At 39.0% G+C, this 17,306-nt stretch overlaps 1 protein-coding gene across 3 annotated transcripts in view; it reads right to left on the bottom strand.

Moving 5' to 3' along the window:
- Window positions 1-17,306, bottom strand: part of USP24 (ubiquitin specific peptidase 24) — a 123,165-nt gene that overhangs the window by 84,090 nt on the left and 21,769 nt on the right. For all 3 annotated transcript variants that reach the window (XM_023763651.1, XM_023763650.1, XM_023763652.1), the window contains exons 2-8: window positions 13,953-14,118; window positions 11,945-12,012; window positions 7,344-7,487; window positions 6,546-6,668; window positions 5,509-5,544; window positions 5,131-5,196; window positions 1,512-1,577 (exon numbers count right to left, since the gene is read on the bottom strand). In XM_023763651.1, the coding sequence (XP_023619419.1) occupies window positions 1,512-1,577; window positions 5,131-5,196; window positions 5,509-5,544; window positions 6,546-6,668; window positions 7,344-7,487; window positions 11,945-11,977 (468 nt within the window). In that variant the 5' untranslated portion in view covers window positions 11,978-12,012; window positions 13,953-14,118. The remainder of the gene's footprint in view (window positions 1-1,511; window positions 1,578-5,130; window positions 5,197-5,508; window positions 5,545-6,545; window positions 6,669-7,343; window positions 7,488-11,944; window positions 12,013-13,952; window positions 14,119-17,306) is intronic.

Below are 17,306 nucleotides of genomic sequence, written 5' to 3'. Positions count from 1 at the left end.
AGTCCCCATCTTCCTGCTCCGGGTCTGTAGGGTCTTCCTTTTGAGGCAGATTCAGGCGTCTGGGGGACATGTTTATCACACGCTGTTTTCCGTGTGGGTGGTCAACAGGGGGGTGGTTCCTGAATCAGGCTTCCTTCGGCATTGCAGTGGCGGGGTGGGGAGGGGAGACAGCATGAAGGTGCAAACACAACCCGTGGGGACTTCTCGCTGAGCGCCTTCTGTATACCTTCTTTATACCTGGTGGGCGTCTCCCCTCAGAAAGGGTGCTCCCTATATCTGCGACCAGTAGGTGTGTGTGTGTGTTGCGGGGGGGGATGGATGAGGCTGGTTGGCTGCTGCAGTGCCCTCATAGCCAGTGTCAGCGGGTGGGGCAGAGTACCTGGGACCCTGGATTCCCTCTGGGGTTTGCAGAATCGCCCCCTCCCTTTGTTCTCCCATTCTCCGCGGAGGAGGCAGCTGTTGGCAGACAGCAGGGCGGATGGATCCACCATCAGACCTACCGCCCGACCTCCAGGGAGGTTTCCTGACCCCTCTGTGTCCCCTGCTCACCTGAAGCCCCTAAAATAGTCGGGTGCCCACTGCTCAGAGGCTCCCGAGAGCTCATGGAGGTGGGCCCTTGGTCATCGGTTTTTATTTTTTTACTACATTTCTTCCGTGTGCAGTGTCACACTTCATCTGGAGCAGGGTAGGCTCAAGTGACCTTGTGGAGTGTCTAGGCAGGGGAAGAAACCCCAGTGCCATGGTTGTCAGTGCCTACAGCTCCGGACCACCCCACTTGATTTTAAACCCAAACCGCCTTGGACAGGCCTTCAAGGTCTTTTTTCCTTCTGTCTGCTCACATTCAAGTGCTGGCAGTGCTGGTCCCTTGGTGCCTGGCCTGTCCTCTTCAGATTCAACCTGCAAGACTACTAAGGAAGCCAGTCCAAGGGATGGGAAGCAGCCTCAGTGCTGATCGCGATCACGGGCTGCAGGCAAGGCGGCACCTCCGATCGCAATCACCAGCTGGGGGGTGGGCAAAGGTGGCCCCGGTTAACCGATCCAGGGCTGGGGGGGCAGGGCAAAGGCGGCCCCCCCGGGCCACCTTTGCCCTGCCACCGAGCTCTTGCCTGCCGCCTGGGTTTCCAATCACTGTTCTTCCGTCCTTCCCCTTTCGCCTCCCATCATTGTGCCTATGTATGCAAATTAACCGCCATCTTTCTTGGCAGTTAATTTGCATATCGCCCTGATTAGCCAATGGGAAGCATAGCGAAGGTACGGTCAATTACCCTTTTTGTCTTTTATTAGATTAGATTACATTTATAAAATGATAAATTAAAAAGGAAAGTAATCTCAAATGTTAGAGGTCTCCTAGACCTTAAATTATTAATCATTTAAAATTTTTCTCCTGCTGGTATTTCCACTAGAAGTTACTCTGGATTAGGTACAATTCTGGACAAACCTGATAAAAAGATAATTACTGTTTGTATGTCTTAGATCACCTTCTGAAGTAAATGTAAATGGCCCAATCTTACCTGAACCACTGAGGAATTGAGGTACTCTGCACACACCCCTAAGGGCTGCACCAATGCTGAGACTGCCTGAAAAAAGACAGTGAAGGTTAGAAATAAATGTAAGTGGGCGCTTTTCCTTCAACATTAAATAAATTCCTTTCGCTATGTCAGAGAAAATTTTAAATAGAAGTTTTATCAAGTCACAAATGAATAACTAGGCCAACTAAACTCTTGGGTAGAAAGAATTGATATAAAGATGTCAATCCATTTAAATTATTATAAAAAGTTAATGTAATTTAAATAACAGCATGCCAATAAAACTTTTTTGGAGGACTAGCTGAAATGATTCTGAAGTTCATGTTATACAATACTGAAAATTTTTATTTGAAAAAGGAGAAAAGGGGAGAACGGTTGGGGAAGGAGTGAAATGTGCCATTAACAAAAAGATATTTGAACACTATAAAAGTATACTGCAATATATACAAGAAGGCTCAAATAAATGAGGAGATACCATGTTCTTACATGAAAAGGACTAGTACAGTAGAAATATAAATTCTCCACACACTATCTATAAATTTAACACAATCTCAATGGGATTTTCTGCAGGAGAACCTAACATGTTGATTATATTCAGAAGAATAAAAATATGAGAATGATAAATAAAACTGTAAAGTATAAAATGAAATGAGTGTTTTTATAACCCTGAGATGGGAAGAACATTCCCCAAGCAAGTTATGAATCTTTTAAGCCATTAAGAAAAATAATGACTACATAAAATTTTGAAGCTTCTGTGTAGCCAGCAATAAAAATGAAAAGAGAAGCAAGAGACCGGAAGAAAAAATCTACAAACACACAAAATAAACATGGCTTGGATAAGCTTACTATAAAAAGAATTCCTGAAATTTATCAAAACAAAAAACCAAAAGAGACCTACATAACTGGGTCAAGTTAAAGAAGAAATAGAAACAGCCAATAATTGTATGATGAAATGCTCAAATTCACAGAAAATTGGAATATTACAAATTAATAAAATATCATTTCCTATCCATCATATTGAAAAATTAAAGATTGAAAATAATCAGCACTAATAAAAGGATTAGGAAATGACTTTGTGAGGAAGAGATTTAGCACTAGCAATTATAATTTTAAGATGTATGTAAGTCTCTAACCCAGAAATCCTGTTTTCCAGCAACCTATCCTTCAAAAATGGCTGCATATACAAATAAAGACAAATTTACATGGAATACTCTCCGCAATAGCAAAAACTTAGAAATAATCCAATGCTCATTCATAGATGACTGCATCATGGTACAACTTCTGTAGGAATACACTGGAGCCATTAAAAACACTGACAGTACTAACCTGGAAAGATGTCCATGATATAATGTTAAATGAAAAAATGCTACTAGGCATAGCTTGATTATAATTTAGTCTTAAAGAGAGAAAGAACATGTACAGATGTATTTTATGTAAATTTAGAAAAAACTCAGAAAGGCTAAGCCTAAAATGGTAACCATTTTCTAGGAGGTAGGTATATTCGTGTGGTGGGGACAGAGTGCAAGAAAGGCAAATTTCACTTCTTATTCTGAACAGATATTAATTTTAACTGACGGACTGTGAATGGTCTCCCTCCCCCAGTATTTTTCAAATTCAAAATATTTAATGTGAGTGTAAATGTTAATGTAAAATGAAACATTAAATTGTACTCCATTTATCATATGGCCTAAATTTATTCTGGGACATAGTCACCTTCTTAACTGGTCAGAAATCAGGCATTTATTGTGAAATTTTCATCATACTTTTTAAGAGTCTCAATTTTGGAATCTCTTTCTCTTAGGCCTGAATTTTACCATCCCTCAATACAACCTAAACAATATAATTCTACATCAACTGCAATACACAACACAGTTGTTGTAAAAAATGGTCTGAACTGAGGAAAAAATCTTGGAAAAATCTTTAACCTCAAGACATTTGAAAATAATGACAATAAGCTCAGATCCCTATATATCTATCTTTAACCAATTTTCATCCAAATAGTGTAGAAATTTTGGCTGCTCTGTATTTTTTTTTTTTAATCCTCACCCAAGACCATGCTTTTATTGATTTTAGGGAAAGAGAAAGGGGAAGGGAAGAAGAGAAACATTGGCTGCCTCCTGCACATGCCCCAATTGGGGATGGAACACACAACCTGTATATGTGTCCTGACCGGGAATCAAACCTGAGACCTTTCAGAGTACAGGACAAAGCTCCAACCAATTGAGCCATGCCAGCCAGGGCTGTGTTAACCTTTTTTAAAAAATGAAGTTAAATTTCTGATATCAGCTGAATAAAACCCTCTTTCTCAATAGGTTTCTGTTTTATTTTTGCTTTTTAAAATCACTACCTATTATCTTCCTGGTCAACAGTCATTTCTAACATAGTTTATTCAATGGGGATAAAACAACAGCCCAACAACCTAGCTAATGTTCAGGGAAGGTGGAAGAGGCTTCCTGATCAGGGTCAGTGGAAGTACTTATGATCTGGCAGGCATCTGATCTTTAAGGACAAACAGTGGGTGGCAAGAAAGGGTCAGTCTATTACCAACCATAACATCAGTCTTTTTCCTTGACTGTTATGTCCCTCATGCAAAGATTAGTCATGGTCCCACAGAAATAACTGTTACTCTAACCACAATTTGCATCACTTAGGCATATAATTTTACATATAATTTTCTGCTCTGATCTATTTACAGTAGCTAGCACAGTGTCTTATACATGGAAAGTACATAAGTGTTTGTTTTTAATCCTCATCTGAGGATATTTTTTCCATTGATTTCCAGAGAGAGTGGAAGGGAGGGGAGAGGAGGAGAGAGAGAAAGGAAAACATCGATGTGAGAGAGAGAGACATCAATTAGATGCCTCCCGCACAAACCCCTACAGGGGCTAGGGAGCCCATAACCAAGGTACGTGCCCTTGACTAGGAATCGAATCTGTGACCCTCTAACCACTGAGCAAAACTGGCCAGGGCTACATAAGTTGTTTTTAATTGAATGACTAATTACCTAGAGAACAGAATAAAGTGCTCCCAGCTATGAACAAGTCAGCAGTCTGTGCAAAATTAAAGATTAAATTATTTCCCTAACCACAAGGTTAAATTTTTTTTGAGAAAATGAAGTTGACATGAAAAGATAATGGTGTTGCACCTGAGGGATGATTCTCAGCTCCTTTTACAGCCCTCTGTTATCTATGCATCGTTGTAACACCAAAAAGCTTACTATACAACCTTAGAGTATTTTGTTTGTGCCTGATTCTATGAAATAAATTGATTTAACTGAGGCATAAAATTGTTATGTACACAAATACTTGCCACATATACCAATTGTCCTTAAATAACAAGAAAACTGCATGTAGCCATCACAAATTAAGAGAAGAATACCATATGCAAAGGGAAATTAATGAAATAACACCCTATATTGAAATTTGGTTGTTATGAATAAGAGTAAGCATTTCTACGGTTATCAAAACTATGGAAGCTGGCTCTGTAAAGACTATATTATACTGTAACATTTAATTTAATGTGTCCAGGTCATGTCCCTTGGTTACATACCAACACAAATATAAAGTGAACTTCCACATCAGGCACATGTAGGGGCTTAACTTACCCCAAGTTCTATATCTTCTGAACGGAGCTTAGCTTGAATTGCTGCAAATCCACCCAATTCTCCAAACTGGAAAGAAGGTACAAGTTCATTTTAAAATGCCACACATTAATATTTTAAGCAAGGAATTAAGGCTAACGTTCTACTCTATCAATGCACTCTATGCCCTTGTGACACACTCACTGCAGGAGATGTGCTGAGTCCTAAGGCTGGTTTCCATCTGGATAAACATCATGCATAAAAAAGAGGAAGGGACTATAAAACCTGTCTCCCTAGGAAAAAATTCTGATTATTCTCTCTAGTTGTCATCTACTTAATATACTAAATTCTAGGAAATTTTATTAGAACATGAAAAGTAAGTCATTAATAAAAGTTGTATACCTTGTTTACCAAATCCACAACCCATCCATGAGGTTCCTATGAGAAAAGAAAATAGAAATTGAGATGGCAATATAAAAAGTTCCCATGAACTCTTATATTTCTTTTTTTCTAAAAAATACTGGACAGACATGTATTAAAATCTGAAAAACATTTTGAAAGGTTTTCCCAAATGCTTCGTAATGCAAATCTCTGACATAACTATATATAATTTTAGGAGTCTCTAAGTCTGTATTATAACTGTACCTATTGTTTGTTATATAGTAATTTTTTGTTTTCGTATTTCTTCCACTATGCTTTAAGTTATGAATCATGTCTTATTACTCCTTGTATTAAGAAAAATGGCCTTTTAATTTATATCTCCAAAACATAGAATAATGTCAGACACAGTATATGGTCAATAAATGATTGAACATTTACTTCCAAACCTCTACTTCTGATAAAGAACCTCTATTCTGCTAAAGCAATGGACAAGTTTTTTATCTACTAACTTGACTTCTTTCAACTGTTTCTTAACAACCAGTTGTTTGATCAAGGGATTGTTTAAATTATGTCCTCCTTGTGGATATAACGCTATTCACACACTGTAGGACTTGAAAGATATAAAGATACTGGTTCTGTACTTGAAAACAAAACTGTTAATGCTTATGGAGTTTAAAAGAAAATTATACATGAAACTACTAAATTATTTTTTCTAGGTATAATTAGTCAATTCAAATGATTTCAAATAAGGAACTGGGACAGCTATTAAACTGGGGTTCTGATAATTCAGTAAACAGGGCACTGATGTTATGTAGTCATTTCTCATTTCACTCAACATCACTTCAAGTCCATAAAATTCTTCATGATGTTAGTTAACATCTATGGAAAAATATAGAATATCTAAAAAAAAAGAAAGGTCAGCAATTTTGTGAGTCATACAGAATATTTGTCATTTTTCATAGACTGTTTTAACTCTTCTGTGTAAACTGTTATTTTTACAGTACAGAAACCTTTTTCAATACATTTCTCAATAAAAGATGAAACAAAATTATGTTTACCTTTTGGAAAGTAGATACAGGTGAGATAGCAAACATGTTTCCCTCTCCGAACACTTCTGCCCAATTCCTTTGAGACACTTTCATTCTGTTTTTAAAATGGTATTCATTATCAGGATTGAAAGCCTAGATTCAAAGAGAACATAGAAACATTATTATTATTTATTTCTATAGAAACACATATTAACATTAGAAAAGATAAAAATACAGCCTTGGGCTTCTTTATTAACGGAATCTTACAAGTATCCTCACAAAGCATACTCTAGCTGATGCAGAGGAACAAATGACTAAAGTGGTGTTCTCCTGTCCTGTTCAACATTTGCTGTGAGGGAAGAGAAGGAGGTAACAGGCTGATTCAAGCAAGGGGATACCAATGTTCAAGATATCTTAGGGCTGCCACAGGCAGAGCTGGGCAGAAAGGCAGTGAAGACAGAAGTTAGGAGGGAAAACAAGAGCATTCCTTCTTCATGCACTACTATTGCTAGTCAGGGAAAAAGGCCAGAAAGCAAACTACATGAACACCCTATGTGAAAGTATTTATGCCGTAAATAACCAGGGAGACATAAGGAAAGATATTTAATCATTCTAAGAACTGAAAAAAACTACTAAAATTAGAAAGGAATTTCTTTAAAAGTGAAAACAGAATGGCTGCTCTGCTTTCAAAATAAAAAGCAAGGATCCTAACAGCTAAGTTAATATCTTTAATGATAATATTGTCACTCATTAAGTACAAGTCAGAGGATAGTAGGTATGTTAAACAAAATATAAAACAACGCACTTCATATTTTGGAGATACTATACCATTGTAAGCACACCCAGGAGACCAATGGGAATTGGATCTTGTTTTATTCTCTCTGCAACCAGTTCTATTAAAAGCATCAACATGTTGTAGATCCCTTCATGAATTTCAGTACCCCACTTGTGAACAGCACTTGATGTTAGGAGCTACAAAAACATGAAGGACACTTTAGAGTCTAATTTGAAAAGGAAAAAAGTCAACAGTTTATTAGTTCAGTCTCAAATAATCAAGAGATTATTAGCATAATACTTTTTATGCAGGTGATTTGTTTTAAAAGACCCATAGCTGTACCACAGTTTTTTAATCCACTCATCTGCTGGGAAGGCAGGGGAGGTTGGGGGGAAGAGGGAGAGATCAACCAAAGGACTTGTACACATGCATATAAGCATAACCAATGAATACAGACATCAGGGGGGTGAGGGGATGGCTGGGGAGGGGATAGGGACACATATGTAATACCTCAACCAATAAAGAAAATTAAAAAATAATAATAAAATAAACATTTTAAAAAAGACCCATAGCTGTAGTCCATCTACTCATTCATGTATTTCAGTCAACACTGAGGTTTGTTTTTGAACTTTAATTCCCTTAATCAGCGGTTCTCAACCTGTGGGTCGCGACCCCTTTGGCGGTCGAACAACCCTTTCACAGGGGTCGCCTAAGACCATCCTGCGTATCAGATATTTACATTATGATTCATAACAGTAGCAACATTACACTTATGAAGTAGCAACGAAAATAATTTTATGGTTGGGTCACAACATGAGGAACTGTATTTAAAGGGCCAGAAGGTTGAGAACCACTGCCTTACATTAAAGAAGTTAGTTAAAGAAAGTTTAATTTGCTCCTGTACTTTTCAATATTACTAGAAAAGGTTAAGTGGTTTAGAGCAAATAGATCAACTCCTGATACTGTGTTTTCTAGCTGTGTGGCCTTGGACAAATGTACCAAAGTTTTCAAAGGCTCAGTTAGTTCTCTCATCTCTAAAGAGGAAAGTTCCTACCAACTTTACACAGATGCTATAATTATCAAAGGATGTAACTAATGTGAAAGTATTTTACAAATTGTGAGGTATTATTATTAATTTAGCTTGGAGATAACCATTAACCAATATTCCTGGAGTCTAAGAAGTGAATTTCATATTTCATGGATTCTAACGTACACATTCTTTTTATGATTGTTTATATCTCAGAAACATCTTCCCACCTGCTGACCAGATTACAACAGGATTCTGAATGTGAAAAAATATTTAGAAATACCTTACCAGTTTATTTTGCTTGCATTTCTCTTTTTGGTTTGTATAAAAGTAATATTCAACTTTAAAAAATGTTTAAGTAAATCAAAATAGCTCTAAGTGATAAGGCACTGCAATATTGTTTGTTTTGTAGCTCTTTTTCTTAAATATAAGCATAAAATATAAAACAATGGTGCATCTTATACCCAGCATCTTACATTTGTTAAAAAGAGGGAACAGGTACATAGATGAATCTAAAATCATCATTAATGAATTTCCCCAATCCTCAGTATTCTATTCCTTGAGGGAGTCTAATTCAGAAACAAAGGCTAGAAGAGGGAATGAGAACTCAAAGGATTTAGCTTATTAAAATAATGGTAAATTGATACAGTGATTTCATGTTTGCATAAGATTTCCCTTCAGAGAGAAAATACAGTGCAATAAAAATTTAATCGTGGCCACATTAAGAAGCTCTTAACAAGAGCAGCCTAAGAGAGCTCAAACTTCTTTAGCTGCAGAGGAAAACCTGAGTTCCAGATTTCTGATATTCCAATTAGTTGCACTATTTGCTCAAAGAGCAATAATCATAAGACCGATTTTTATATAAACCAAGGAGTGTTTTTTTGCTTGCCTATATAGTCTTCTTATATTTAAAAGTTAAAGCAGCAGAGATTAACATTTGAGAAGCTTCATGGTGACAATAACAAAAAAAGTAGGTGGATTAAGCACTATTCCCTCTGTTGCCATCTCATGTATTCAGTTTTTAATTGGAAAATGAAGTTCTGTCTTCCAGAAGAGATGGGGAGGGACAGGCAGCACCTGGTGGGGAAGATGCATACCTGTGCACTATGGCTACACCTACATTTTTCCCCATGCCTCAATATACTAGTAAAGAATCCAGGCTGGCCTGAAGGAGTAAGGTGAAGAAAGCAGAAATGACAACCAAGCTCCTTTTGTGCATCTTATTCATACAAGTGCTTATTAATTACTTATACCCTTCTAAAAATTTTGAGGCAGCTTATAAGAAAACCCTAGAGAAGCGGGTTAGAAGGAGAGTCATCATACCAGAAAACACAGCTAAGGAAACCAAGACCAATTATATAAAACACTCCGAGTTTTCCGGCAGCCAAGTCTAAAGAATTCTGTAGCTCTTCCGATTTAATAAAGGAAAGCATGCCTTAGTGATGGGAGGAGAATCTTTTTTAAAGTTCTAAACACTAAAGAAATTTAACAGGCATTTTTACATAAACAACCATGAACAATACAACGCAGGGTGCCCTTGTGCTCACAGTTTTACAGAGAAACCCCCCAAAAACCCCCTGATCATTTGTTATACTAGTACCAACAGCTGAGGGCATAATATAAAACAGTCCTCTGAAGCATCTCTGTATAGAATTAGAGTATTATATTCCAAAAATGCAACTTGCTAGGAATTGACAGGGCTCTCTGGATCTGGAGATCATCAACCTAAAGGTCCTTTCCTTATGCTAATAAATCCTTTCCATGACTGAAGAAACTTGCATTTTTCTCTCTCTGTAAATGTAGGCATGTATTATACTAGAAGCCTGATGCACAAAATTCGTACAAGGGGCTCAGCCCTCGCAGCTGAGGCAGCTTGCCTCTGTGGCTTGCCTCGGCCCTCACAGCCCTGGCTTCATCCAGAAGGACGTTGGGAGGGTCTTTTGGCTGTCTGGTTTAATTAGCATATTACACTTTTATTATTATAGATGTCTCACAGTTTGTTACATTACTACTCTGATTCTTACCAGAATTTTTAAAAACTTAAAATAATTTTAAACTATAAATTGGTCGATGAATTCATCCAAAATGAAGATAAATTCTCATTCCAAATAATCCCTAACCGAATGACAATTTTACTTATTTATTTTTTAAATATATTTTTATTGATTTCAGAGAGGAAGGGAGAGGTAGAGAGATAGAAACATCAATGATGAGAGAGAATAATTGATTGGCTGCCTCTTGCACACCCCCTACTGGGGATCAAGTTCACAACCCAGGCATGTGCCCTTAACCAGAATCAAACCTGGGACCCTTCAGTCCACAGGCTGATGCTCTATCCACTGAGCAAAACCAGCTAGGGCCGAATGACAATTTTAAAGATTTCTTCCCTTTTTCAAAGACGAAGCTATTTTTTGTTCCTATAATTAATTTTGTTATTTTTTAAGTCGTGAATCAAAGGAGATTCTATCTGTCAAGATGCAGATGAGAATAATAGTTTGCAAATGAACAGTTTATTTCACTGGGTTTAAACTTTACCCATCTGTAGTTGTAGTGATTTACTTGCATGAGACAAAAATGGTTGTCAAAACCCAGAAGTACAAGACAGCAGGAGACTCGTTTATTCTTTTTTAAAAAAATATATTTTTATTGATTTCAGAGAGGAAGGGAGAGGGAGATATAGAAACATGAATGATGAGAATCATGGATCGGCTGCCTCTTGCTCTTCCCCCCACCGGGGATCGAGCTCACAACCCAGGCATGTGCCCTTTAACAGAATCAAACCCAGGACCTTCAGTCCACAGGCCAACGCTCTATCCACTGAGCCAAACAGCTAGGGCTCATTTATTCTTTCAACAAAGATTTACTAAATCTTTTCTTTGAGCTCAGCACTGGCTACACGCTGGGGAAAACTACAGTGTCTATGACATTGCCCCGGTTCTTGTGGGAAATCAGGACTCATCCTGAAAAGGGAATCTTCCTTCCTTGAGTTAGAAAAACAAGTCCTGTGGTCTCCTATTATCACTCTACCCCACACAGATGCTGTCATCCGCATGTCATTCTGCCAGCAAGAATACTCAATTCAGTCAAACTTTCTGTAGTTTAAAACATCTGCTTCTACCTCAGTAAAATAAGTATAAAATGGCTTGTATTCTGATAAATATTATCTTCCTAAGTGCCACAACCCTTAGTTTAGTAAGATGTCTAATTTCCTAGTACAGTGGGGCCTTGACTTATGAGCGTCCCGACTAACGAGTTTTTTGAGATAACAGCTGTCTCTCAGCCGATTTTTTGCATTGAGTTGATAGAGTAATTTGAGTTAACGAGCTCCTTAAAGAGCTCGGTCTCGGAACGAATTAAACTCGTAAGTCAAGGCCCCACTGTATAAAATTTTAACCTTAACAATTAAATAGCAGAAGTGATAGTCAACCAAAGACATGTGCAAGCAATTAAATACAAAAGAAGCAAATCATTTATAAGCCCCAAATTTACAGCTACTTTTTTCATATTAGAGGATTCCTCAGTTGAACAAGATTCATAAACTGGTCTCACACATAAAAAACTAAAAAAAAAAGCCTGTTCACCTTCAACCCCAGCACAAAATAAATCAGCCGAGCACATATTTCTTACCTTTTTAAATGCTTCAGGCATACACCTATCCATAAATCTTTTACAATTCTCATCAGACTCGGAAAGACCTTAGTAAAATAAATGAAAAAATATGCCTTAGATTTTTAAGTAGTTTGTAGAGACCATATGTACCATTTCAAATTCATACATCTGGAACTATTTATGATAGAAACCTTGATTCTTAAGGGATTATTAAAAGCAGAATGTATACATTCTGATGAAGGAACAGGCTTAGAAACAATCACAGTATTAATTTATTTATTAGTACCACAATATATTTATTTTTACTTATTATTAATATACACTTGTTAAATAGTATAATAAATAAATATTAATTAGAACTGAAATGGTTGAACTTATGTTTCCATGTCAGAGTAACTTCAAATGACCTGATTAAATTGTAATATGTAAAAACCCAGGGTCCGTAAGCCCTACTGAAGACTCAACTGAACACTGGCAGTCAGTCCTGCAGTCAGTGCTGGGTTGCTGTGGTGACCCAGCACTGACTGCTGCGGGTGCGGGCGCAGCGACCCAGCACTGACTGCCGAGGGAGCTGTGGATCAGGCCCAGAGAGAGAGGCAGGGTCTGATCTGCAGCCTGCGTGGCAGCTGTTGATCAGCCCTTGCCTCTCTTTCTCTCCGGGCTTCGCCAGTAGCCGTGTCTCTCTTTTTCTCCGGGTCTCCACAGGGGCTACTGATCAGCCCCACCTTTCTGATCAGGCCCAGAGATAGGCCAGAGACACTGACTGGCATAGAAACAGACCAATCAGAACCAAATCTGGGTGAACTGTGAGGAGCCAATGGCTGCCTAGGAGGCAGAGCTTTTGACTGGCATAGAAACCGACCAATCAGAACCAAGTTGGCCGGCAGGGGAGGGCCATTGGGGGCTAGATCAGGCTGGCAGGGGAGGGTAGTTGGGGGCAATATCAGGCTGGCAAAGGAGGGCAGTTGGGGGTGAGATCAGGCTGGCAAAGGAGGGCAGTTGGGAGTGAGATCAGACTGGCAGGGGAGGGCAGTTAGGGGTAATCAGGCAATCAGAGGCAGTTGGGGGCGAGATCAGGCAGGGAGGCAGGCAGGCAGAGGCAGTTAGGGACGTGCACTGGGCCACTTGTAACTAATAAAACCAAACACTAACTACTTACCATTACTTTCCTAAACAGCTCTATAAAATATAAATATTCTCAATAAATGCCAAAAATCACTCTTCTTCCTTACCACAAACTGATGAACTCTGTGTAACAAAATGCACAGAATGGTGCTGGCACACAGTAAGTGATAACTTGCTAAGTGAATGCATGCTCAACACATTTTCTTTGTTCGGAACCACTGCCTAGCACAGTATCTACATCCTAATAGGCACTTAATAAATGTTGCTGCTGAAAAGCCAGTAATAAACGTACCAGAAAATTGCCCATTAGGATTAAATCTAATCCTGTGAAAACATTTCCTACCTACTAATGTGCCTCATATTTAATCATGGTGGTAAACTATGCACACTTTTAATAAGGAGGAAAAAAAACACATAACAGTGGCCCAATTCTTACTTTACAATTGAATTCAATATGAAAAAGAAATTATTTTCTCTTTAAAACATACTATAGAAGCTTCCTTATATTGACACCCATTCTTCCAACTTAGTGTTATTTTATTACTCTATTAGTTTAATATTTGTAAAGCACTTAAGACAGTGCCAAACACATAAGTACAAAATGTCTGTTAAATAAATATTACCTTCTCTTAAAAAAATAAAAAGCCAATGAATTGGGACTTTTAAAGTGCTCCAAGCTTCTGTGGAAAAGTTAATTTCAATTTATAAGTTTTTTCAATTATATTTTAAAGAATCTTACACTCTATTGGAGCTGGATGAAAACAGCTGATTTAATTCAAAGCTTTAAATATTCCACAGGGGATAAGCAAAGAATAGAGTAAATGTTCTAAGATTATAAAGTCAGGTCTCTTATTAAAAAACAAAAAAATCTGCTCATGAGTTCTGAAGTCTGAAAACTTACCAAGTCTTGCAAGGTAGGTAGACGCCAACAAGCATTTGCCTAGTGATTCTTCTCTCTTGTAAGGGATGGACCAATGATCAGTCAAAACACGGCTTTCCAGTTCATATAAGTTTGTTGTAGGGAATTCAATTCCTTCCCCTGAGCAGTTTCCATTTTCATCATTCTTCTGACAAATAGGGATTATGGTAAAAAACAAACAACAGTGACTACTTTAAATTTTTTTTATTTAACACTGAGCAGATGCTTAATCAATAGAAGCTAATAAATAATACCAATCGTGTAGATTCCAAATTTCTTTCTCATAATTTGAATTTAATGATAGAGTTCAGTGGTGACAGTAACAGCTATCGTGGGAGAGTATGGAAACCCTACTGGTGTAGTGTCAGGAGTGAGTCAGTGGTGAGGAATGGAGGCAGCAGGTATCTCTTTGGAGAAATTTATCAAAATTGACCAAGACTATGTAAAGTAGTCTCAAACTTTATTAGAGTGGCCTTCCTACTCCCTCAGAAGGCAAGCTCATCTCATTCTTCAAAGATGAACCTTCTCATTATAAAATAGCAAACCTACCTTCACCTGCAGCCATCCTATTCTCCCCATTTTTGTTGTTTTGTTTTGTTTTTCTTCACTGAAAGGATAAATTTCTTCTGCCTGCTCCCTCTTCTTGATATGCTAGATCCTTTCCCCTCACCTCCCAGGACAGCACACTCCCCTGTTCTCCTTTGGTGGATCTGGCTGGTTCCATTCTATCTCCCCTTCTGGTACAACTTCCCCTTCCTGGCCATCAAGTATTGGAGTTTCTCAAACCTCAACGCTATTTCTCAAACCTCTGGCTCTTCTCATTATACTCCAGAGAATGGCACATCTGTTTAGCAGCACAGCCAGAAATCAGGACTCATCCTCTTTTTTTGTTGATAATTTCAAGATTTTTTAAATTGAATTTATTGGGGTGCCATTGGTTAATAAGACTATGTTTCGGGTGTACAATTCTATAATACATCATCTGTATATTATATTGTGTGTTCACCACCCCAAGTCAAGTCTCCTATCACTATTTATCCCCCCTTTTCTCTCTCCTACCTCCCCTCAATTCCCCTTTCCCTCTGATGATCACCATAGTAGGTCTGTGCCTATAAGTTGTCTTTTTCTTTGCCTAATCCCTTCATCTTTTCCACCAAGTACCCTAATCCCACTCCCATCTGACAGCTGTCAGTCTGTTCTCTGTATTTATGAGTCTGTTTCTATTTTGTTTGTTAAGTTTATTTTGTTCATTAGATTCCACATACAAGTAGAATGATACGGTATTTGTCTTTCTCTGACTGGCTTATTTCAATTAGCATAATACTCCCCAGGTCCATCCATGCTGTCGCAATAGGTAAGATTTCCTCTTTCATAGCTGAGAACCAGGACTCATTCTTAAAACCCGTGCTCCCATCTTCACCCCCAAAGACCAGGATTAGACCTAAACTTCTCTCAAATCTATCTACTTCTGTACAGCTCCGCAGAGATGCCACCATTCCACCAATACTCTTTCAGAGAAGCCTTTCCAGAATTTCCAAACTATGTCAAACTCCTTTAATTCCTTTAAACCAGTGAGTTTCAACCTTTTTCATCTCATGGCACACACAAACTAATTACTACAATTCTGCAGCACACCAAAAAATACATTATATATTTTGCCAATCTGACTTAAAAAAACCAAAGGTATAATTTTCATTCATTCACACAGGCGGCTATTGTTGTGTTGGTTATTGTTATTTTTAAATTTGACAGTCTACAGGAAAAGAGGTCAGTGCCTCTGACTACATACTCAAGGTATCGCACGCTTTAAAATTCTGGCGGCATATGCTGTGGCACACCGGTTGAAATTGCTGCTTTCAACTCTTATTAGAGAGTTAGGGACTCACCTACAGTGGTGTAGACCTGAAAGGGGTTCTAAGGGAAGTAATCTCACAGGGTGATCTATATACAGTAGGTACTCGGGTTACGTCGGAGATCTGTTCCTACAATGCGACATAATGCGATTTTCGCCATAAGTTGGAACCCACCTACATAAGCACCTATGTCACTCACATGGAGCACGTACACAGCAGCAATGAAGTGAAACAGTAAAAAAATTTCAAAGATAACAAATCCTGACCTTTACTTGTGGTAAATAAATAAAACATAAAGGACATATGTACATACGTCGAAATGACAAAGCTTTTTTTTTTTTTTTACAAATACTGTAAATGGGAGATGGCAATGTAACTCAACGTACGTCGAGTCGGACGTAACTCAAGGACTGCCTGTATATAAAACCCTAATATACAAATAGACTGAACAGCGGAACAACCGAACCAGTCACTATGTGCGCTGACCACCAGGAGGCGCATGCGGAACATGGAGGCATTGTCAGCCGTGGCGGGACGGTGGAGCAGGTGAGCAGGGGCACCGGTTGCTGAGCCTCTGGTGGTTACTGAAAATTCTTTACTCCCACACGCCACGGTCCCTCCCAGCGCTCACACCTGATGCTGGTGCTGGCCCCACTCACACCCACTGCTGGTGCTGAAGCTGCCACTTGCACCCGCTGCCAGCACCCGGCCCCAATTGCTCGACGCCATCAGCAAGTGCAAGCAGCAGCTGCTGGCCCCGACTGCCCCTCAGGGCTTCTCTACCTCACCCTGCTCCTGAGGAGCAATTGGGGCCAGCAGCCGCCTCTTGCACCCACTGCCAGTGCCAGCCCGCTCACACTCACTGACGGCACTGGCTCCGCTCGCACCCATTGCTGGCACTGGCCCCAATCGTTCTGCGCCATCAGCAGGTACGAGCGGGGCTGACGCTGTCAGTGTGTGGGAGCGGTGGTGGCAGGAGCAGGGCAGCCGGCAGACATGGGACCGGGAGCTGCTGCAGGAAGAGCCAGGCGGGGGCACAGAGGATAGGACAAGACCCGCCTCTGTGCCCACCACAGTTTTGTGGCCGACAGTTCCTTTCAAGGTGCATGAATTCGTGCACTGAGCCCCTAGTCCAGTGATGGCAAACCTTTTGAGCTTGGCATGTCAGCATTTTGAAAAACCCTAACTTAACTCTGGTGCCGTGTCACATATAGAAATTTTTTGATATTTGCAACCATAGTAAAACAAAGACTTATATTTTTGATATTTATTTTATATATTTAAATGCCATTTAACAAAGAAAAATCAACCAAAAAAATGAGTTCATAGGTTCGCCATTACTGCCCTAGTCTGACCATAAATTCCTAACCAGATAATTCACGGTGGGTGGTCAAATAACTTTTTTTTTCCTTTATTGATTAAGGTATTACATATGTGTCCTTATCCTCCCATTGCCCTCCCCCCATTCCCCACTCATGCCCTC

Source organism: Myotis lucifugus, unplaced genomic scaffold, assembly GCF_000147115.1.
Source record: "Myotis lucifugus unplaced genomic scaffold, Myoluc2.0 scaffold_296, whole genome shotgun sequence".
In the NCBI taxonomy this organism is placed as follows: domain Eukaryota; kingdom Metazoa; phylum Chordata; class Mammalia; order Chiroptera; family Vespertilionidae; genus Myotis; species Myotis lucifugus.
Note: the sequence above shows the minus strand (reverse complement) of the source record. Positions and strands in the feature narration are given on the sequence as shown.